Source organism: Drosophila virilis, chromosome X (assembly GCF_030788295.1).
Source record: "Drosophila virilis strain 15010-1051.87 chromosome X, Dvir_AGI_RSII-ME, whole genome shotgun sequence".
NCBI classification, from domain to species: Eukaryota; Metazoa; Arthropoda; class Insecta; order Diptera; family Drosophilidae; genus Drosophila; species Drosophila virilis.
In genome coordinates, this window is record NC_091543.1 from 12,284,441 (window position 1) to 12,308,996 (window position 24,556).

The window sequence follows — 24,556 nt, forward strand, 5'->3', positions numbered from 1 at the left end:
CGTATTTATGAGTATACGAGTTTTTCGGTATGCGTATTTGTGAGTATACAAGTGTTCGGGTCTGCGTATTTGTGAGCATTCGAGTTTATCGATATGCGTATTTGTGGGTTAACTCGTATACAGTTTTCCAGTATGCATATTTGTGAGTACACGTTAATTCGGTATGCGTATTTATGAGTATACGAGTTTGTCGGTATGCGTATTTGTGTGAGTATACTCCGGTATGAGTATTTATGTATATACGCGTTTTATCGTATGCGTGTTTGTGAGTATACGAGTATTTGGGTATGCGTCTTGTCTAGTAAACGTAGTTGTTCATCTAACTAGTGATAATTGTATGGATATCTGTTGCTTGTCTTTGGGATAAACACCATCAAAAGCTTGTGAGGTTAAACAATGAGGTGAATTATGCGAATTATACGAAATTTGCGATTATGTGTTTAACAAAGTTTTGCGTATGCACGAATTCCAATTGGAATGGTGAGTTGATCAAAAAGTTTGTGATAGAAACAGAACTGGGCGGTGGCTGTGTTGGTGGTGGCGGCGGCGGTGGTGGTGGATGTGTTCAATGAGAATGGCACTGGCTATGAAAGCTATCGGGCTTGGACTTACCTGCTTCTCCTTGAGCAGCCGCAGGCGCTGCAGCAGCGGCAGGCCGGCCCCAATGGGGCTGGGCGTTTTGTCATGCAGCTCATCCTTCGCCTCGGCGCTATCCGCATCCTTGTCGTCGGAGCGCACGCGTGACATGCGCTTCAGCATAATCTTGCTGCCACGCGGCGAGGTATTGTGCAGCGGTTGCATTTCCAGTGATTCATCGCTTTTGCGTGAGGTTCTGAGCGTGAAGTGGCATTGGCATTAACAAACATATTCCACAAACATTAATTGCCTGTGCCGGAACTTACCTGGACTTTTTAAGCACATTGCGAAAGCCCTTTACATCGTGCTTCAGCTTGTCCACTATTTTCTTGGAGGCACTGTTCTCGCTGCTGTCGCTCTGATGCACCTGATGATGGTGCGGATGAGCATGTGGATGATGCGGATGGGCGGCGGCATAGGCTGCAGCCTCCTTGTCACTTTGCGCCTTGGCATATTTCTTGTTCACGCAGCGCACCTCCATGAGGCGTTTTCGTCCGAGAGTCTGCAGAATTTCCTGTGCGTCCGGATAGTCTTTCATGGCGGCCAGTACGTCCTCGCGTGACAGCGAGAACAGCTCTGAGTAGCCCACGGAGCGCACATCTGCGGTGCGTCTAGAGAACGGTATACGGAGCACATCAGAAAATGGAGAAGAAGAAGGAGGAGAAGGAAAAGGAGGGGAAACTATTAAGGCTCACTCACTTGTTCAGGCCATCCAGATTGAGTATACCGATCTCGCCGAAAAAATCACCCGCCTTCATGGTGGTCAGCACCTTGCCCGTCTCGCTGAGCACCTCGAGAATGCCATCGGCTATGATGAACATTTCACGGGCCACCTCGCCCTTGCGACAGATGGAATCGCCCGGCGTGAAGATATATGCCTTCATTTTCAGCACCAGATCGTGCAGAAACTCGGGCTGGCACTCTTGGAATATGGTCACCTTCTTCAGTACGCTTAGGTTAACATGTAAGGCCAATTCGGTTTTCAATTTATCGGGCAACAGGCCCAACGCAGTATTAATATCCCCGCCGCCCTGTATCCGACCCCGTGACCAGCTATAGTCATACCAGCGCAGCACTCGCCGCTTCATGCCGCCGGGCACCTGCAGGTTGCCGTCGTAGGACGTGTTAGTTGGGGCTATCGATGGAGCAGCGAGCACTTACCTTGTGATGCCTCATGTAGGTCTTGGCCCCGTCGAGTAGACGCTCGAATTCCAAGCGATTGGCATTTCGATTTGTTATCACATTTCCCACTTGGCCCACAATAGTCGCAAAGATAAAAACCCCAATCAAATAGCTAACGATCGTAAAAATATATCTGCGGGTAGCGGAAGACAAAGATCGGGGATTACCATACGCATCAATTAGCCAATGGGAGAGCTTTAATGCATGCGGGAGTCCTGACAGTCTACTTAATTAAGATTTGTGAGAGCAGCTTTCATTTTTTAATTATTATATTTTTAATTTATCCAAAAAAAAATGTACACAAATGAAATGAAAAAGGAAAACCTAGAAAAGTGGAGTGCTAAGAGGTTTGCGTGTTTCTCAATTATTCTTGCTTGGCGCGTGGGACAAGGAGAAATTACCCGGCATCGCGCGGCTCTAATGAAAAATTGTATGCAATTACATCAAAAAGAGTTTTATCCAATCGCAACTAATAAGAATACTCGATTTGGTTCAAGAAAACACTGCAATAAAAATATAATTTTTTTTAATGTTGCCATGTCATTCTGGTTGCACTTTCCTTTTCTCTCTCTCTATCAGTAACTCTCTCTTTATTGCTCTCTCTTTCTTTCTCTCTTTCTAATAGTCTCTCCCTAACTCCCTCTCTCTCTCTCTTTCTCTCTCTCTCTCTCTTTCAATCTCTCCCTCTCTCTTTCTTCCTCTCTTTCACTTTTTCTCTCTCTCCCTCTGTAACTCTTACTCTCACTTTCCGTCTTTTTCACTCTCTCCTGCTCTCTCTCTCTCTCTCTCTCTCTCTGGTTCGCTGTCAAGACTCTGCTCGCTTGCAAAAGCACAATCAAAGTTTTCGAAAGCACATTTTCAATTTTGTTTTTTTTTTATGTTAAGTCAAAGTTTAGAAACAAATTTAGAAACTGGCTTTGGAAATTGTGAGCGTTTAAATATCATTGGAATTGTTGAAGGCTGTCGCACGCTTTCGAAAACTTTGATAATAAATCGATATCATGTTATTTTCTTAATGTCCTTTAGCCAAGACTTTGATCATGATGATAAGCAACAGTTGTCATCCCCAAAAGAGAATCGTTGTTGGTTTTTTTTTTTTTTGGTAATACACAAAACGAAACGAACTGGTGGACAGCCCCCAACAAATAGCATATGATATTTGAAGCACACTATGTTTAGATACGTTTGCGATGATGTTGTTAGGATCATACCCATAGCTAGAGCCAAACTGTAGCAGTCGTGATTTGATGCCACGCCTTGGTATTGATCGGGGGCCGTCCACCGAAAAGTTCGGTCTGTTTTTTTTTTTTTTTGTTTTGGTATGCAATGAAAACGAATACAACCCGCCCCAGAGATGTCAGGGATTTAGCTGATCCTTAAAGGTTTCCAGGCAACGTCTCATACTCACTCTGCATTCGTCTCTGGCGTCGGCAGATCCCCAATTGTGGTCAGCGTCAGGGTGGACCAATAAAGGCTGCCCAGATATTTGCGCGTCAGCGTCGCATAGTCACCCGGTCTATAGGGATAGACCCAATCACCCTAAACGCATATACATATAAATATATATAGAAGAGGCTTATGTGTGGCTTCGTTTGGCACTTACCTGAAAGCCCTCCGCTTCGGAGAGCAAAAAATAGAAACAACCGAACCAATGGGCCAATATTAACAGGATATGAATTAGATTAACAACGCGCCATAAATTTGGCCAAACTGTTCTACTCTCTACGATGTAATAAAATCTCACAGATCGATATACCTGAAACATGATTAAAGTGGATTAAAGAGAATCTTCTTTTTGGCATAGCATCCATCGTTACTCACTTTAAAAAAGCGCGTAAAACGCAAAAGCGGATGTGTGCCCATCTTCAACTGGAGCAGATCCAATGGTATCAGCGCTATCATATCAAAGATGAACTCACGCGAGTGCACATAGTGACAGGCCAGTTTCCTGTCATCGTATACCTAGAACATAAATGGGCCGGGGGTTAAGGCTTACGCCAGTTGTACCTATACTGCATGATCCGCTATGTGTACTCACCATTAGGCCCTGCTCCAGATAGCCTGTGCGTAATTGAACTATTATATCTAAGATAAATACAACATCTGTCATTGAATCGCAGATGAGCCAAAAGGTAGGCACAGATTGCTGTCAGCCAAATTGCAAAAGTTCACAAAAAATATAAATAAAAAAAAAAAAAAAAACAAAAACAAAAACAACAATAAAAATCAAAAAAATAGAAACAAAGAATAATAATTTCGAAAAATTAGTTGAGATTTTCAATTAGTGCTCACGGCTGTGCATAAAACAAAGCTCGGGTCAAGGACAATTATTTTAGCAATGCATTTCACAATTGCAAATGAATCCGAGGTGGGGGCAGGAGCCACCTTCGCAAATGGCAAGTTGACAAAAAAAAAGTCAGGCCCCACGAGTAAACCAACAACAGGAACAACAAAAACAAGTCGTGCCACACATTACGCTCTAAAGGTCAACGACGACGAGTGTATCACATGCCATGCCCCCTTTTGCCTGTCTCTCAAACAAACAAAAAATGAAATAAAAAAAGGCCCGCCAAATGTTATCCACATTGGCCGCTCTTTTTGTATTTTTTTTTTTTTTTATTTTTTTTCGTTTTTTATTTATTTTATTTTTTTGGCAACCCTTGGCAGACTTTAATCTGATGACAAACACCAGCTAACTGGGCCGTGAACAAACATTTGCACCAAGCTCCAAGAACAAAGCGAACCCACTAACTAACCAGAGAATAAACTCTCGACCCATCGACCCATCGAACCCTCGACCCCTGGACCCAGCGACCACTTGGCTCATGAGTTGCCTGCGTGTCTTTTAATTGAGTCATTACGAAGCGCTGGTCACAAAAAATATATATGTAAAGAAACAAATAAAAACCAATTCCTGATAATAATAAGTCGTCGCAATTCAGACTAGAATATACCCTGTTTAAGTAGCGGCAAAAAATGCCAAAAGCTTCAAGATATTCCATGCCAATTGAGAGAGGGGATCTCCAACAATAAGAAACTAGCGCGTATGGCCCAGCTGTGCCCGGGCCACTTGGACTTGGAAAATCTTGTAGATCACAGATCCAAGTTTCCCTAACACAAACTTTGTGCCACATTTGCCATCCAAGGGGGACTATGCGAACTTTGTGAAAAATCTCTCAAATGAAGCCGATCGGAAAGAAAGAAAAATTTGTTTTTTCCACGTTTCTTCCACACTTACGGGTGGAATTATCGTACGAAAATCCTTTCAGAACAGCAAATAAAATTTTTGACAATTATGGATTCTATTAAATGTGAGGTTTCTGAATGGGTTGCACCTTGAAAGCCAGCCTATCGATAACTTGTTCCATCCTAACATCTAACTTGTTCTTTATAAAGTTCCGTTTGTAGGATATCAGCAAACCGGAACACAAGTCCAGCCCAAGGCTTAGCTAAATAAATTATCAGAGCCCGGCAAAGGTTTTAAGGCTAATCAAAGACCACCTTTTCTTCCGTTTAACAGTATTACCTTGCCTTCGGCTAGTTATGTTATTAAACCCACTTTTAAAAGGAGCCAAGGACTCGTCGGAGTTGCCTTTTATCCTCTTTTGCTGAAATACCTAATAAACTTCATTGTTTGAGGAAATTTTATGGCCTTTGGGCATTATTATTAGGCAGCAAGTCAACTCATCTTACAAAACTTGAAGCATTATGACAAAAGGTGTTTTCTTTCCTAAAGCAGGGACAGGAACAGGAACAGGGACAGGGACAGAGACAGGGTGAGGCCGGGGGGCGAGGAGCAGGAGCAGGTCTAAGGAGTCGGGACATTGGGGCATTGGGGATAAATAAAGAAAAGTCGACACACAAAGGATATTTGACATTAATGGGCTGGCGAGTCAGTTTTTGTAACTTACCTGCAGTTCAGGAAAGCTCTGCCTCACAATTAGGGTCCATAGATTATAGAGAACACATATAGTTAACATCATTAACCAATAGAAGTAAAAATTTTCATCTGGATTAACAACGGAGCGTCGTTTCTGCAGATAACGTCGTCTACGCTTAACCGTTTTGTCGACGTCACCAGAGGCACTTTCTGAACCCGTATCTTCAACAGTTTCCTGAAATGGCAACGAAATGACGATTATGAATTGAGCTAAGCCAACGTTTTACCATAAACGTTGTAGTTCACCCGCAAAGGTGGATTTCACAAAGTCAATTTAAAGGCTCGATTTGAGAAGATGCTCACCTGTGTTTCGGGTATCTGTCTAGTTGAGAAACGCTTCAGGAAAGAGTCTTCGCGCTTGAGCGGTGGTTTCTTCTGTATGGCCGATGAGATTTGTACGGTGGTGCGCAGTTTCATCCAGCGTTGGTTCGAGCGTGTCCTGTACGAGGATATGCCACAAAAGACACACGTTCAAAGATCACAAGTCTTCGATAAATCGAACAACTCTGCGTAAACTAAACTACAACTAAATGCTACAGCTGGATTAAAACTCAAAATATCAAGCAACTACAGGATCGGGAAAAGTTATCGGTTAGATCGATAGAGGTATAGAAAGAAAGAAAAAGAGAGAGAGAGAAATATAGGTAGAGTAGAGAGTAAAATGCAACAGAGCTGAGAGCTAAATGCAAAAGCGTGCGTTATACGTTTCAGGTTAGGTTTGGTTTAATTTTGGTTTTTGTTTTTTTTTTTTGTTTTTTTTTGCTAGACACTACGACTAGGGTGCTCTATTTGCAATAAGGTCATAACTTACGCAACACACGGAAACACTTACGCAATGCGTGGTAGGAGCAATAAACATTCATTAAACGGTAAACCCAAAAGCCGTAACGTTAACGCACTTAAACATGGCACGCAACGATATGGCAACGCTAACGTCTAACGTCTAACGGGCAACGGGTAACGGGCAACGGGCAACGGTTAACGGTTAGCGCTTAACGGTTACAGACACACACATAGAAAAGCACGCACTAAAACAGATGTAGATGTGGTCAGGTGCTGGTGTTATGTTGGGGGTGGGGTTGCAGGAGGCATCCTGAACGGAGACAACTGACAGCTGACTGGGCAACGTTTGACGTGGCTGTAGTTGGAGTTGGAGTTGGAGTTGGAGTTGGAGTTGGAGCTGGAGTTGGGGCAATGGGATGTGGGTGTGGCACCATCAGCCAGCTGCGTGTCTCCGTCTCCGGCTTCCTCGACGTCTGCCATCTACGTTTTAACGGCTCTAACGGCAATCAGGCATGCAAAAACGGCAAAGTATTTTATTTAACTTCATCTTCTTGCTTCACTTTAGTATTTTACGATTAAAGCATAGTTTGTTTAAGTATAGACACACAGAATGATAGATCTTATGAAGGTTGAAAGCATTAACATTAAGCATAACATGCAGGGAAATTTCAGAGAAATTAAAAGCACGAGGCTGTTAAATTAAACAGTTGAGAAAAGAAATAAAGAAAGGAAAATAATAGTATATTAAAAGCCAGTCGGGCTAACGCAGTAGTTTCCACTTAAGTTTCATTTTAATGACTCGGCCAGAGAGAACAATTTCCTTAAAATCTGGAATATTTTTGGCTGTGAAAAATGAGGCCAATGTCTGGAAGGGCAGACAAAAAATGTGTCCAGAACATGCTAAAAGCTCTGTTTAACAACAAAAACGAACAAAAGTGCAAAAACAAAGAAAAATACTGAAAAGAAATCAATGCCCGAACAGGATGCACAAGTCAAGCAGCACGACTAGCAGATACGCTGTACCAGGTTTCTTAACAGATCGTATATTTATGGGCTCAATTTGATTTTGTAAATTATTAAATATTTGAGCTGTGCTTGAAAGTGAAAAGTGCTTTATGCTGGCTTAAACTGTGTTAGATAGAGCTCAGATAGAGCTTTAATCAAATATATTTTGATTTTCGTTGAGTCTTCAAACAATATTGATTAGGTATTTAAATAAATAGGTGCAGTTTTAAATATAAAACCATGAAAATGAAAAGTATTATTAAAGTGGTACAGGGTATTTGGGGTGCGACTACAACAAGCGGCTACAAGTGCTAGTGGAATATGCTGGGAATGCGGAGCTGGCATTTGGGAAATTTGGGGGAGCTGGACATTGGATAAGCATCTTAAGAATTTCTGGTTTCATGTACTTGTTGTTCTTGCTGGGGAGGTAGTTTTTGGTATTTTTGGTATTTATGGTATTCATGGTATTTATTTATGTTTTGCTCAAATCGCTAGTCGGCCAACAAATGTCTACGTAGAAACTGCCTTGCTACGAGAATGAATTAACTGCATTATATACATACGATATGTGTTAAAATGGTATTTAAATATACAAGTATTTCGATATAAGTATAGTATTTTATTTAGTATGTTTCAAAACGCATTTGGCTTATACATAATTAGCTTGTGGCACACACATACAAAGCGAATTTTATAGCATTTGCACGCACACACACAGATTTAGTTTATATATATATATTGTTTTTTCGGTATATATTTTTTGTTTATACAATTCGAATGCCAAAACTACATTTTTAATTGTTTTTGATATATTTAAATTGTTTGCCATGGCATTTATTTGATGCTATATACAGCAGCTTAGTAATTTTTTGTTTGTTTTGTTTTATATGGTATTTTTGATTTTTAGTATTTTCGATTGTTGCTACCTAATATTACGCATACGTCATGTGGTACAAAAGCAGAACGCAGCTTGCAATGCGGCTAGCTAAATGTAAGGGAAACCAAACCAAACAAAATGAAAGAAGTAACAAGAACTAGGCGTGGCATGTCCTTTATACACGTGTGTGTGTCTGTGTGTGGGTGTGTGTGAGGGTGTGTGTGGATGTTTGTTTGTGTGTGATTGCCAAATGCTTTGGTGCTTGCATTAAGAAGCATTTGGCAAATAGCAACTACTCGTATTTTTTGTGAACTATTGGATTACCAAATGTGAGTGTGTGGGTGTGTGTGTGTGTGTGTGTGTGTGTGGGTGTGGATATGTGTATGTGTGATTGTGATTTGGATTTGGCTCGCTTGTTAACCCATTTAAACAGAAGAAAAATTTGGTGTTTGCTTAAAACTGTTTTCGGTTGCTTTCTTGTGGCCCAACGCAATTCAAAAAAGTAAGCGCTTCGCATGCCAATTAGTTGCAGCTCAGTCATCATCAATCATGATCAATCATCAGCATTATATCATCATCATACTCAATATCAATACTATCAATATTAATTATCATTATCGCAACATAATCAAAAAGCGTAGCTAAATTTGTGTCTCTATGTGTGTGTCTTCTAGTGTGCACGTGTGTGTGTGTGTGTGTGTGTGTGTGTTTTTATGTTATTGCTGTTATTTTTGTTGTTGTTGTTTTTGTTGTTGTGCAGAGCGTGAGAGTCAACCAAAGGTTGGTAACAAGAGACGCAAGAGACTTACCAATCGGAATCTGGATCTGAAGCTCCATCTCCGATACGCGATTTCCTAAACGAGTTGTGAAATTTTTTGGTTTTGGTTTCATTTCAACATTTTTTTTTTATTTTGGTATTGTTTTTGTCGTTGTGATTGTTTAGTTTCATGGATTGATTGTGGTTTAAAGACGTTATAGTATAAGTAGAGTATGTTTAGTAGAAAGAGAAAGGAAGAAAAGAGAGAGAGAGAGAGAGAGATGTGGACACAGCTTAAGAGATAGTTTAGAGTACTTCAATTGAAAGACGTTGCGGTCGGCTCAAGATAAAACGTTTTACAACACTGCCAGCTGCAGGCACAGAAAGAGAGAAAGACAGAGACAAACGGCTGGAATCAGAGCTTAGCTTGTTTCTGTTTTACACACCATACATATACCATTTTAAGATCTGAAAATAAATTCTAATTTTATGGAGGCTAAAACAGCTAAACAATGGACTCTCATTACGATTGATGAGAGACTCGCGTGCATTCGATACAAGGGCACATGTTAATAGGCATATTTCTGATACAATTCCTAGGTTTGGGTACTGATTTATAATTATTATACTCACACAGTATAACTCGAAAATGAAAAGAAACCCTCCCAAAATTTTAGAAAGAAAATATTTAGGCACACTTTAGTGTGCCATATTGAAGCGCTGGAGATTTCATTCAAATCGAAGTATAACAAAACGAAGTTAATTGAGAATGTTTTCGGGGAAAAGTTGAAAAGAAGAAGCATAGGCGCTGCTCTTTGTATGTGTATATGTGTCTTTGCGTGTGTGTGTGTGTGTGTGTAGAGAGCAGCTAGGTTTTTTACCGAGCAGCGCCTAGTCGAGCCCGACTCTTGATATTTAAATGTCTTTTAAGGATATTCGTTGATTTTTTTTGCTGCAACATGACTCTTGGAAGCATTTTCACGCATTTTCTGTCACTTTCCTTGCTGTGAAGGCCAGAAAAAGAGCGAGAGAGAGTGAGAGAGAGAGAAAGTGAAAGAGAGCTGGAGAGTGGAGAGAGCAAACGAGAGGCAGGCAATTCATTTAACGTTCGGCTCGTTGACTTGACTCTTGGCCTGTTCTTTTATTTTTATTTTTTTGTGTTTTTCTTCTTTTTCTTTTTTTTTTTTTTTGGGCCCATATGCGGGCTGCGTGCCATCAAGCGTAAAAAAGGCTTGCTGTACGATAAGATTACGCACGCACACAGACAGGCGTATAGAGCAGGACTTTCGATTTATAATAAATTGAAATGGAGCTTGTTAGTTTTTGGGGCCGGACTGCACACAAATGGTGAAGCAAAAGTTTTGAGCATTTGTGGATGCTCCAGCTATTAAATGACACGTTTTATTGCACCACAAATCATCGGGGTACACTCACACACACACACACACACACACACACGAATTGCCTAATGGCTGGATGATGTCGGTTTTGGCTTTGCCTGTTGCCTGTTGCCTCAACTTCAGATTTCAATTAACGCTTTGGCACCGCAGATGGCTCTCCCAGCGGATTGTACCACATGTGGCCGGCCATTGGCAGCCACTTTGCAACTGTCACGGCATGACATGGCCAAAAACAAATTTACCCATACACACAAGCTGACACACGCACATTGCACAAACATACGCGTTGCTTGGTCAACGGAAATGTTTAACAAGGCTTTGCGCGGCCTCCTCGTGGCCCACACGCAGCCTCTACGATTTTGGTCAAAAGGCCACTTGACTCTGCACTAACGGCCAACTGGCCAGTCACTCTGGCCCGCCATTGTGGCCAGCTGCCATCGCCGGAGCCATGTTAATTGGGCCAGGACCAGGACAACATTACCAGCAGCATGCGCTGGTCTAGTCGTAGAACAACAGCCAAACAAATGAGCTCCATGGGCAGTGTTTGCTGTTTGATTAGCAGTTTAATTGAATTTCATTTTTGTCTCAAAGAAACGCAAATAATTATTCAAGTATGGCAACGCCAAAAATTATGTTAATTCCTATTTAACTTGAAATGCAATTAGGTTTTGCCTTATTTATCCTGTCTAGAGCTGGATTTTGTGCAAAAATTGTAAGCTTTCAGCACTGTCACAACAACAAAGAAATGTTAATGTATGGCAACGCCAATTATGTTAATTCATATTCTGATTTAAATGTAATCTATTTGTGGTTTCATAATTTATCCTCTCAAAAAACCATTTAAGTATGGCAACGCCAAAATATTGATTAAAGATTTACTTAAATTAATCTTTTAATGCAATCGAAGCTTGTGATTAACTTTTCTTGCCTAGAGTTGCCATATGTACAACTATTGTGAGGTGGCAACACTATCACAATTACAAAGTACGGCAACGCCAAGCATTAATTTGATTCTTATCCAACTTTAAATGCAATCTATTTGTGTTTAACCTTTCTTATCTAGAACTGCCATATGTAAAATTATTGTAGAGTGAAGTTATTTTAGGCGCATTACCAAAACTGATTTGAGTGTGTGTGAGTATTTCTTTTAGTTAAAGCTATGAGCGTAAGAGAATAACGTGAAGCTTGCCGTCGCTGGCCGTGTCATTTCGCATTCTTTCGCATCGACGCTTCTTACTTCGCTTCTCGTAATTGTTTTATTGCTCATTGGTTTGCTCATTGACCTCTTCCGCTTAATTTCTGCTGATTATTATTGCTTTGCTGCTAACTTTCTTCTCGATTCACATCTTGCATATTCGCATCGCTTCTTCCTTTGCTTCTCACAATTCATAAGCCATTGAGTGGAACTTATCTTATTTACCTTTGGCTGTGCCAAAGGAACTCTGAACTCTATAGAGCTTAACTAAGCAAAGGAAGCGCCTAATTAGAGTGACATTGAATTGTAGTTCCATTTTTTGTTACGCTAATTATAAAATATTAGATAAGTTGCTCTAACAAGTGGCGCCACCTGTTGACCGTTAAGTTTGCAAATTTATATAAATTATATAAATAAATGAGTAAATGCGAGTATTCATATATGTATATATATTCGATTTGTTCAGCAACTGCTGCCACGTACAGGCTATATAGCTGATAGACAAAAACGGCACACAGATGGCGCCAGGCGGAAAATGATCAAACATGTGCCTGACTTTAGAGACACTTGTCTTGGCTGTGCTCGCCCTGCGTCTCTCTTGACACGAATGACGCATATGCAACAAATGTCAAATGGCTGGCAGGCTGCATTTGCATATGTGTATGTATGTGTGTGTGTGTGTGTGTGTGTGTGTGTGTGTGTGTGTGTGTGCAAGTGGCAGCTCAAGTGGCACTGAATTAAAACACAATCGCACTGCGGCAATCAGATCGAACACTGAATTTCGATTGCGACTGTCTGCAGACCCTTGTGACTTGTGTGCATGTGTGCATGTGTGTGTGTGAGTGTGTGTTGGCAGAGGCTGACAGAGACCGAGACCAGTAAAGTTGCCAATTTAGCTATGTTCTAGCTAAATTTAGCTACTTAAACTGGCAGCTGCCTGCATTTCTGACTGTTTTTCAACTCAGTTAGCGTAGAGAATGTTTAATAATAAATGGGATGCATTGTATCTCCTATTACAGCTACATTTAGCTACATTTCTGAGCGACAGTTGGCAACACTGGCTGAAATTGAGACTGAGACTAAGACTGAGGCATATGCATATGCATGTGCCGCACAGCTCTTTTGGCAGTCTGGGCAAAGTTTATAGAAAGGCAGTCGGAGGCGGAGAATATATGTAGCATACATTTCTGGGTCATTTGACAGTTTCACAGTGTGTGTGTGTGTATGCGTGTGTGTGTGTGAGAGAGTGTGCGGGCTGCTAGTTACAACATAAATTTGCAATTTTCTAAATTCAAATTCTTTGTAAGTTGTCATTCAGAAGGCAATTTCTCATTTGGCATGCACAATGCCAAAGTATTGTAGCATATGCATAGGCGCAGCTAACTGTAACTGTGATTGTGACTGTGACTGTGTGTGTGTGTCTGTATATGTATTTGTGTCAAAAGTTCGCCTACAATGCAGCAGGCAGCTTAAACATATCGATTCTCTCTCCCTACACACACACACACACACACACACACACACTCAGAAGCCACTTTAACTTTTGCTGTTTGCTAAGATTTTTTCATTCTTTTTTTGGTCAAAGTTGTGTGTTGTTTTTGTGTATTTGTGTGTGTATGTGAGTGAGTGTGTGTGTGTGTGTGTGTGTGCAGTTGCACTTTGGCCTCAGCTTGATAAACTTTTTGCCAAAAACTAGCACAAAGCCCAAGTGGATAAAACGTTATATGCGCGGCAAGTGGCAAAAAGTAGTCGCTGTGAAGACAGCGACAGCTGCTTATAAACAATGATTGCGGGCACCCTGTGCAAACACCCTGTGTCAGCTTAAGCCACTGGCTCAAGTTTCAACCCAAAAACTAACAGACAAACAGCAACAGAAGGAGAGAGAGAGAGAGAGCGAGAGAGAGCGAGAGAGAGGGAATCAAATAAATGCAGGAGATATATTGTAACCAGCCAGCTTTATGTAAACAACGCTGGTGCACACCCTGTGCTCACACCCTGTGTACCCTTGGCAATTGCATAACGATTATTTAAGAGCGCGAGAAGCAGCATCATCTTAATCTAGAAACGAATGTAAAGAGAATCGAATCTTAGAGTTGGCCAGCGAATGAGCAAACGATAGAAAAATGAGAAGACTTATAATGACACCCTGTGAATTTCGACTGGATGCATCGCAGAATGAGTCGATATTCGACTTAGCGAAGAAACTGGCGATTAAAAGTTGTGTACATATAAAAAATAAAGTAGAATTGTGTGAGAGAGAGAGAGAGGTAGACCCTGTAAAGAGAATGACAAATGTTTATAAAATATGTCTACACCCTATGTAAACACGACGAATTGAGAAACCACAAAAGAGAGCAACGGCAAGTGTATCTGTTAAAAAGAGTAAGTTGGTAAAGTGGTAAAGTCTAGAGCTGTATAAGAGGGAGAGCGAAGAAAGAGTGAGAGCGAGAGAGAGCGTACATACAGGCAGTGTACGCGATCACCCAGTGTGGCCCACATACATAGACTAAACGAATATACCGTAAAATGGCGCGAATGATGAGAGAGCAGCCAGGCTAGCTGATGAGCGAGCGAGCGAGTGTTACATGAGAATGGTAAAGGAAGACAGAGAGCGTAACAAACAGAGAGAGAGAGAGAGAGAGAGAGCGACACAGAGAGAGGAGCACGGTTAATACATCAACTGATAGACACTATCACAATTAGGTAGCATTATGTTTGGCATAAATAACATTGGATATATCTGTAACACATACATACATTCATATGCTTGATGGAGCGAGACAGCGAGAGAGGGTGGGATGGGAAGAGAGTGAGTGAGTGAATGTGTGTGTGAGAGCGAGGTACAGAATACACCGACTACAAAACGGATTGTTATTAACTTTTTGTTGCTTTTAGTTTATATTGCTTACGGATTAGTAGCGGGCAAGAGAGAGAGTGACAGAGTGAGAGAGTGAGAGCGAGAAAGAGAGTGGGGGAGGAGGAGTTTGGTTAGTTCTTGAGATGCTGATATCATAGCACGGATTATTGGATTGGGTTGCGGTACGGTAAAATTTTTTTTTTTTTTTTTTTTTTTTGGGAGAATTGAGAGGTTACACACACACACACAGACACACAGACAATGCAAGATAGTACGATTAGCAATCATAACGTTAGATAGTTGCTTGATTAGTTAGTTTAGTTTAAGTTGTAGTTAAGCTTAGTTAGTTGGGTTCTTGTACTGTATGTTAAAGCTTGAAAAGCACCGTTCCTCTTAATGCGCCGCAATGAACAGTAATATGCCATAACGGCACGCAGACTCTTCCATTTGGTTGTCTGATTTTGATTGGCGCCATTTTTGTTGCTGTTGCTGTTGTTGTTGTTGCTGCTGCTGTTGCTGTGACTGCTAACCAGCTCCTCGGGATGCTCGCTGATAAACGAGGAGAGCGTCTTCACCTGCGTGCAGCTGGCAGAGCTCATTAGGCCCCGGCTGCCACCGGCCTCGCCCTGTCCCGCCAGCGAATGACAGCTGCCATCCGATGCGGGGCTATTCAGATGCAAGCGCACCTGTCGCCGCTGACGCGGATGTTGTCCATGTCTGTGTGGCAACGTTTCCAGCTGCTGTCGCTGCTGTTCCTGTTGCTGTTGCTGTTGCTGTTGCTGCTGCTCTGCCGTTAATATAAGTCTATCCCTCTCTGTGTACAATCTTAAACTATTTGTGCAGCGGCAATTGCTCTGCCCGCTGGTCAGCGATGAGTTGCCCGATCTTCCAATGGGTAAAATTTTACGTTATACTTATATACCAACAGAATATGCCAAATAACAAGCTACATTTACGTCTCTATATGGTACAATGCATGCCCTTGCAGTTTGTTCTCCTGGCTGCCCTTAAACTGTTTTTGACTTGGCCAAAAATCTGATCAAGAATTTCCTTTTTCTTTGAAAATCCAACAAAGTGCTTGATACATCACATCATAAAGCCTGCACAGCTCTTATGATCTTTGTAAAATCGAATATCTATGCCAAGATTCCTGCTTAGAATTCTATAGAAGGACCTTGGATTTGGGGAATAGTATTGAGTACTTTTACAATTTTAGTTTTTATTTAAATATATATATATATAAATATATATAGATAAATATTCAAGACATTATTTGTTTTAGACATTCAGTTTATATCTTAAGTTTCTTCTCAGTGCCTTTGAGGCATAATTGCAAATTTTATTTTAATTACATTTTTAAATTAATCTATTAATTTATGTATTAAACAATATCATATTAAAAGCAGCAGCATATAACTTTTTACCATCCACGCAGATTCTATAGCAAAAGCAAGACAGGCATATTTGTAGGGTATATGGACAATGGGTATACCAGCACTGACATTCATTAATTAGTTTCTCGACTTTTTGTTCATAATAATTAAGTCAATTTGGCTGTAATAAGTTGCAGTATAACAAACATTTGGGCGTCGCAGTACATCATTCTGCAAGGGTATGCATGCTTCGGTGTGCCGAATTCTTGCTGTTCACATTCAGTTTGTTTTGGTGTGTAGTTTGGGGATTTGTGTGCATGCGGGTACACGGTATCGCTGCAATAACAACGCCCAATATCCAATACCAATCCCAATGCCACTTACAATTTCAATCCCATGGCCCAATCAGGCAATAACCCAAAACTGTTCGATACACACACACATAACCAAACGCCCGCCCATACACACACACATACACACACACACACATACATACATGCACAATTGGCTTACAAGTTTTGGCCAACAGCCATGACATAATTCACTTAACTAAAGCCCATTTGGGTTGGCATTGGCAAGGATTTGCAGCGAATACCACGTAAAGCTGCCCGCAATTGCCGCCAAAAAGAAAACCAGGCTTCGCGAGGGCGAGAGATAGAGACAGGGGAAGAATGAGGGAGGGGGAGGGAGGGCGAGAGAGGGGCAGTCGTGGAGCCGGAGTTGTCAACCAACTAATCGTAACTGGCAAATGGGTCTCCAGGGTCCGGAGGTTAATACATAAAATCACTGAACAAACTAAACAAAACTCTACACACGCCCACACGCATACACACCCACCCACACACACACACACACACACACACACACACACACACACACACACACACACACACACACCCAAGCGCACACACAGTTCCAGCTAATTATCTTTATTAGTTAATTTCCGTTATGTCCACCACAAATCAGAGAGAACTCTCTCCGTGCACATGTATGCCGTTACTGTTACCGTTATAGGAACGTGTTAGGAAACAGTTGGGAGCTATCTATCGGCGATCGTTGCATAACTGTACCCGCCCTTCCCCAACCTAGTTATATTATTATTATGAATAATATTTGTATATTATATTATTAATATAGATTATTGTCATTATTATTATGAGTTGTATTAGTATGATTATTAGTGTTAGCATCATTATTAGTATTAGTATTATTATTGGTATTTTGATTATTATTATTATTGTTATCATTATAATTATTAGTATTATTAATATCATTATCATTATTATTAGTGTAGTAGCATTAGTATATATACTACTGTTATCATTATTCTTGTTATTATAATTATTAGTATTATTATTATTGCTATTAAGATTTTTATTTAAATTGATAATACTCATATCACTATTATTATTTTCATTGATTTCACTTTTATCCTAATCTAGGCCTCTCCCATTTTTCATTTTTGTCAAATTGTGGATTCCTTTAAGTTTTCATCCTATATTCCTTGTTCTATACCTTGTTGTTTATTTAATTGGGGTTTTCTCTCCCATATCGACTTATTCTCCTTTTCAATAATGTTAATAAATGTTTATATTAAAAAAAAAAAATTAAAGTTTGCCGAAGTCTGTCTAAGTCCTACCCGTCTCTTATGCGGCTGACTCTGACGTCAGTTTCCCCAACAAATGAGCGAGTGACTGAGTTTTCATTGATGTGAAAACCGCTTTATCTCTTATTAGCAGACCAGGCGGGCCAAGAAGTATAAATTACAATTACAGTGAACCCCTGTCCACATTGGCCTGAATGCACATGTGCTATTATGGCCTGAAGATGTTTGAGCACCTGATAACTGCCGCATTATGCTCGATAATAAATGCATTATCTTTAATGTCAGCTATATAAACGTAACTTAATCGCAGTTACCTTGCAGACAGTCAGAGCTCTGGTTCGCTGGATGCTTCGAGTTTATTTTCACACCTAATCCAGCTAATTCATGCACTCTTAACTCCATAATTAAAACAACACAGTCATGACACGCTGCGAGTTGTTTAATTTGCCATTAGCAGGACCCCCACAGCTACCCGACCCCGAACCCCGCAACCCGCACCCCGCGCCCCGCACGCACGCCCCGACAACCACACACTCAAAGTCCCAGCATAACAATGACAATTTAATTGACGCTAATTGCTGTTGAATTAACCAAGCGATAACAGATCTATTCAGATCTGATTGCCCGCCTTTTTTCCCACTGTTTATAAAGCATATATATATATATATATATATATATGCATTTTTATTTACCAATTTGTGTTGACAAATACGAGTTAAATGCGTGGAAAAAAAAAACTAAAATGAACGAAAAAATAGAAGAAAACTTAAAAAAATGGTTTGTGTGTGTGAGTGTGTGTGTGTGTGTGTGTGTGTGTGTGTGTATACAAATAGTAGCACGAATACAAATACGGTTACGAGTACATGTATGGGGCAATATGTCAATATGTCAATACGCGGCATCAATAAAAATGATAAATCAGAAGCAGCTGCGAAGCCCAACAAAGTATGCTACGATTTTTTACTTTCGGTTTGCTTATTTTATTTTTTACTGTTAGCAATCAATTATGCGCTTACTGTGTAAGTGTGTGGGAGTGTATGTGTGTGTCTGTGTGTATGAAGTGTAAATTATTGTAAACACTGCTCAAGTCTTAACAGTAGGTTATTTTAATGGCCATTCGCCATGTGTGAGTGTGCACTGTAAGAGCGCATTTCAATTATTGTTTATCATGTGAGTTATATTTAATGCATTTAATACCCTACACTCGCAAATACCCCCGCTCTTATTGTGGCATTATGTCACTTGTAAAAAGTGTGAAATAGTTGAACACAAGCATGTTTCATGCCATTTGGTCCAAAGTTTGGAATCCAAACGTACAAACAGATGTTTGCCCTTAAGGAAGCTAACTTAACTGGCAAATCGAATCAAATATCTTTTGAGTAAGTTAAGATTGTTGTAAAGATTGTTGCTATCAAAAATCTCATAGGCACTGGCACTATATAAAAAGAATATATATTTTAAGTTAAGATTTTGAAAGATATATAAAGATAGAATATAGCAAATATTGCGCTTAACTGGGCTGCTGTCTACTTCATATTGATTTAGTAAAAAATAAATTTGAATATTTATGGAAGGGTATTTCGAGTGCGTCATACGAAAGTTTTGGTTTTAGTTTTAGTTTTAGTTTTGGCTTTCAGGTTTTTATGTTGATTGTTGTAGTTATTTGTTAAGCTTTTAACTTGTCACTTTACAAAAGATACAATTTGTACACAATTGTATGAGTGTGTGTGTGTGTGTGTGTGTTGGTGTTGGTGTTGGTGTTGGTGCGTATGTGAGTGTGTGTGTGTGAGTGTTTGTTGTGAATGTGGCTGTATGCTGTGTGGCAGAAACTTACCGCTGACTGGGACTCTTGCTGTCCGAAGAATGCGCCGCACTGTTATTGTCATCATCGTTGGCCAATGCGGCAGCTGCTGCCGCTGCCGCAGCCGCTGCCGAGGCGCTGCCGCTTTTGTGGTGACGCTTGTGATGGCCGCCATCCGTTGGGGCATTGCTGGCGCCGCCTCCTCCGCCGGAGCTGCTGGTGCCCGTTGGGCTGATGACGTCCGTGTCGCTGTTGCAGTCGAGCCTGGCCATATCCTTTGGAAACTTGCCGCCATGCTCGTGCGTTTCCATCTGAGAGTAAACGTTAAATTAATAGAAGACAGAGTCTGGCCAAGACGCCCTTCGATTGCCGATTGCCAGTAATTCAACGCCTCGGGGCTCGGTTGGGCAATGCGTTAACTATGCGCACATTAAATAATCATATTAAAGGCGAGCAGCTGCACTGTCCCCCCCCCCCCCCTTTCACGACAGCATTATTGGCACGGCCACGCCCCCATACTGACATTGGCGCATAATTAAAATTAAATTTTTGATTACTTCTGGCAAAACACTGGCGAAAGTATTAAAACTTCTACATCAAATAACGAACCGAGAATCGAGATGAAAACACGCCGAGTCCAGGGCAATCGCAGAGGCAGCTTGTGGATGGGGACAGCCCACCCGGGCGATGGTAGATGTAGGGTTAGGTGGTGAGGGGGACGAGCGGGTAGGGGGGGCGGGGGATGATGATGGTGTTATGGCAGGTGGGCCGCTGTAAACTTATTTTGTGTCTGCTTCAAGTTTCTGGGTATTCAACTTGTGCACGTTCCGTTGCCCATGGATTCAGCCAAGAAAATGCCATTCCAGAAGTTTCAACATGTTTTTGGGAAGTGAGAACAGATCAAGAATTTGTGCAAATATATTTATATATAGATATAATTAAAATGAAAAGTAAAAGGCGAAAGCCGAACAACAAACAAATGAAATATTAATGAGCCCCTTTCAAGTATTATTGGCCAAAAAAAAAAAAAAACTGAAATGGTAAGTGCGAAAACACAAGGGATTTCGTTTCCCACACGTTTCACGACATCAACAGCAAACGCAAGTGATTTACAGTTTCCACATGTTCCACAATGGATAAGAGGGACCAGTTCCTCAAAACTATATATTAGAAAGTCTTCATCTCTAACTATACACAAAGAACCACGAATGATTATCACAAACAATAAGTAAAGCCGATCAAGAGAACGTTCTATTCCACATGTTTCACAATTAAGAAAAGTAAAAGAACATTGTAAGTTTGCAAAAGAAGATCCAATTTTATATGTTCCCTTGTGAACATAATCAAATTCGTAATAACATATAAGTAGAAAACTAACAAATTTTAGTTCATTTCACTACGTTAAGCATAAGAATGAGATTTCAATGCCAATCGTACCCCACGGAATCTGAAACGGAAACTAATTTTCAAGCATAACCATAAAAGACTCTCACTCTCTCTCTCTCTCACCCTCTCTCTCATTCTCTCTCTCTCTTTCATTCTGGTAAAACAGAAGATTGAGTAATTGCGTTTTAAATTCCACACGTTCCGCAAAAGCTCTTAATTAAACTGACACAATAACAAAAAACACATTTATCAAAACATTCCACCAGGCCATTTAATAAAGTTTTCGTGTGGTTTAAGACCATGAGCACGAGAACTGGCACAAATTTTGTGCCTAATTGCCAAACCGATGAAATGCAGCGAACATTTTGCAAATTGTGTGCGCCTTAATGGAGGCACAACCGCATAACATGTCCACCATTGGGATTGGGCCTGTTTTGCCTTGTCGTCGCCGACCAATTAGCTGGCAGCGCAAATCTCCACTCGCGAGAGCTTATCCTGGGCTTGGAGGCTGTGCGTCGGATAGCTCGGGACATGGCAATTAAATGTGCCGCAGAGCTTGATTGAAATTCGTTGTGGCTTTTTTGGCTTTTGGGCAGCTGTAAAATGGGCGCAGTGTCAATTTCATAAATATTTATGGGCCTTAGTTTGGAGTGTTTGAAAAGTAAAGTATGTCTTCCTCACTCTTTCTCTTGCTCTCTCACACACACCCACGCACTTTCCTGCGCTCTATTTTTTACTCATTCTGGCTAGAAATTGAAATTGACTTATTTAGGCGCTGTTAAATCGGATATGCTCCAAACTGTCGTCTATGTATGCCCAGATTACGAGCAATATCCGTCAATATCCTGCCGCATAAACCTACAAAAATGTTCAACTCGCATCAGAGTTTCATGGCAAACAACTTCTGCATGGCTGCATGTCAGCGATTCAGGGATATTTTTATTGGACGCAACTCGACCCAATTCCCATACAATGTGATATTCAATCGAAACCAATCAACATTGATGCCACCAATAGCAAATGCCCTAAAAAGTCAGAGACAAGGAGAGATAAGCTGACAACTAAAGCGAGAAACATAGTGACTAAAAATATATACTTCTTTTGATATTTGTCAACTCAACATATTGTGCACAAGGCTGGTAAAGGAGAAATGGACAAGATAACAAGAGAGAAGCTTAAGCTTACAACAATGAAGATAAAAGCGAAAAAAGAAGCTAAGAGTCGAAGCAAGAAGCGAAATGGCAAGTAAAAAGCAATAAGTTAAGCTAGAATACAGTGAGAAGCACAACATTTTGTATTATTAACAAAAAAGCGAACAACTAGAGCTACAGTGGACAGAAAAGCGAGCAGGGCAGAGAGGAAGAAGCGACTTAAAAAACAAACCAAGCCACCTGGAACGCGAGACCAGAAGCTAAGAGTGAAGAAGTTTAATCAAGGCGAAGAGAGAAACTTTAAAATGAGAAAATAAAAACAGAAGGATAAGCAAAAGTTAATTCTAAGGCCTTTTAAGGCAATGCAAGCAAAAAAGAAAGTGAAGCGAGAAGCGGACTGATAGTGGACAGAAGCAAATTGAGCTGTGCAGCGATATGACAAACTTTAATCGAGTTGAACGTATAGAAAATTGAAAATGAACGCGGATTCAAAAGCCAATCGGCAAGTTAAATCAAAATGAAGCCAAAAATGACAATTGATAAAAGGCCAGAAGCGCAAACTAAAGGTAAACAAGAAGCACGACAAACCTCCAAAATCCAGCGAATCGATAAACAATTTTTGTCTGTGAATAGGCAAAAATATGCAAATATTTAACTCGCCAGCCGACGGACAATTTTGTAATAAGTATATGAAATGAAAACTTGTAACGCTTCTCGCGTGTCGCAACGCTTCGCTTCTCGCTTCACGCTTTACAATGGCCGCTTGGGTTACATAAATAACGTAAATGAGGTCGAAGAACAGCGCGCCAGGCAACTGCTACCCTACACAATAGATCTATAAAAGGAGAAACGACCCCCCCCCCCCCTGCACCCCCACCAGAGCACTTCATCCTTTTTTGTGACTCAATGACAAGCCAACAAAAAAGTGTACATAAAATAAAATTATGGACCACAAAAATTTGTATGCTTTCATTTGAATGCTACCACGTAACCATTGAAAAGGGCATGCTGGACCCATCTGTGAGTCCGCAAGTAAATAATATATGTATATATATATATATAGATTCCAGATTGGTCCAGCCATGTCTATCGCTCGTCCGACTCGAGCTCAACTAGTATAGGAGCTGAACAGCATGGTTCTTTGCCTGAAAATCGATAATTATCGATTTAAAGTGTTGGCTTTCTCAGCTAGAGAGATATTTAAATGTATGTTCTTCAAAAGCAAGCACAGATACATTCACTTTCGACATAATAGACACGAGTAACGACTTTAGGTTCGGAACATTTTCAAAACTATCGAACATTAAGTACGGAAATGATCTATTTTTCAGAGATGATTAATTGTAGGGTAGATACGGTTGTTTGTAGCTGCGCACAGGGTATCTCCCGTCGGCCATCAGCATTGATTCATCAGCAAATGTTTGTTGTAGGCGGTAGTAAAATATATACTTGATCAGGACAAGGAGCTGGCCTTGGCAAATGCCTAATACTTGGAAGTTCACCCGTTCCGCACAAAGTTGTAAGGAAATTCAGTTTCTAGAGAGAGAGAGCCCTTGTGTGCTAGCTGAAAATTGCATACAGATCGGACTCTAAGAACCGAAGCATATTTAGTCGAGAGTTAGTCAAAGGGAGAAAGTGCACGTGTTTTGTGTACAGCATAGCTCGAGGATATCCGCTATTCGAGCAAAGCCAACTTTAGAACACTTCTTGTTTTGTGCTCTAGAACTCATTTGGCTTCTTTTATGATGTTGTTTACGAACAGGACTAGTCAGGGGGCGGAAAGGAATTGAACACTGTGGCCATGGTCGTTGACTTACCGTATATAGGCCCGTTGCAGTGGCCGCCGCTGCTGCCGACGATGAGGAGGAGGATGCGGCGGCGGCGCCAGTGCTGCCGTAATTGAGCTGCGAGTGATAGCCGCTGGAGAGGATCTTCTTGTGTGCGGATGCATGCGCCCGATACGCGCTGACGCTCAGTTTCATTGTCACATCAACTCAATGGCCGGGCCACAAGACCAGCGGTGCGCGGTGAGGTGCCCACGCAGACGCAGCCGACACTGCCAGCAGACACCAACAGACACCGCTGGTGTCCACCACCGCACCAGTGTGCGAGTGTGTGTGCGAGTGTGTGTGTGTGCGAGTGTGTGTCTGTCTGGAATTGGGCTTAATTGAGTGCCCAAAGGCGTTGGATGGCACGCGGACAACAACAGCAACAACAATTTTCACACTTCTGCCAGTGGCAGGTGGGGCCAGGCAGAGGGGATTGAATGACAATAAGCAAAACAATGCGGTATTTTGTATGTTTTTTTTTTTTTTTTTTTGATAAAAGCCACTTTAGGCTGTTGTTGTGCCCCAAAAGTCGTAGCTGCAGCGGATGGGCAGAGGCGGCACTGGTTGGGGGGGGCGGGGCGGGGCTGAAGGGCAGCTGTTTTGTCTTGGGCCGGGCCTGCGGACTGCGGCCGCTGTTCAGTTTTTAGTTGGCCATAAATGTAGCTGGCATTGTTTGCTTGTTATTGTTGTTGTTCTTGTTGTTGTTGTTGTTGTTGTTGTTGTTGTTGTTGTTGTTGTTGTTGTTGTTGATGATGCTGCGTGCGTGGGCGTGTCTCGT

At 41.2% G+C, this 24,556-nt stretch overlaps 2 protein-coding genes across 6 annotated transcripts in view; both read right to left on the reverse strand.

Annotated features, from left to right (window-relative positions):
* The window catches only part of Cngl (Cyclic nucleotide-gated ion channel-like), a 34,756-nt gene extending 10,431 nt beyond the window's left edge, over positions 1–24,325 (reverse strand). Inside the window, exons 1-14 of one of the 5 annotated variants that reach the window (XM_032439876.2) lie at positions 23,767–24,325; positions 19,446–19,723; positions 9,233–9,277; positions 6,062–6,197; positions 5,730–5,933; positions 3,857–3,964; positions 3,640–3,780; positions 3,422–3,574; positions 3,227–3,357; positions 3,030–3,113; positions 1,798–1,951; positions 1,336–1,736; positions 903–1,247; positions 613–832 (exon numbers count right to left, since the gene is read on the reverse strand). In XM_032439876.2, the coding sequence (XP_032295767.1) occupies positions 613–832; positions 903–1,247; positions 1,336–1,736; positions 1,798–1,951; positions 3,030–3,113; positions 3,227–3,357; positions 3,422–3,574; positions 3,640–3,780; positions 3,857–3,964; positions 5,730–5,933; positions 6,062–6,197; positions 9,233–9,277; positions 19,446–19,723; positions 23,767–23,931 (2,565 nt within the window). In that variant the 5' untranslated portion in view covers positions 23,932–24,325. The remainder of the gene's footprint in view (positions 1–612; positions 833–902; positions 1,248–1,335; positions 1,737–1,797; positions 1,952–3,029; positions 3,114–3,226; positions 3,358–3,421; positions 3,575–3,639; positions 3,781–3,856; positions 3,965–5,729; positions 5,934–6,061; positions 6,198–9,232; positions 9,278–19,445; positions 19,724–23,766) is intronic. The other 4 variants (XM_032439873.2, XM_032439874.2, XM_032439877.2 and 1 more) reach the window with 4 other exon arrangements.
* Positions 12,159–15,534, reverse strand: LOC138911041 (RCC1 domain-containing protein DDB_G0279253-like; the record flags this gene model as incomplete). The annotated part of the gene is made up of 1 exon (XM_070207922.1): positions 12,159–15,534. A coding segment is annotated over one exon (585 nt), but the record flags the coding sequence as incomplete, so codon positions are not given.
* Positions 24,326–24,556: the final 231 nt, after the last annotated feature.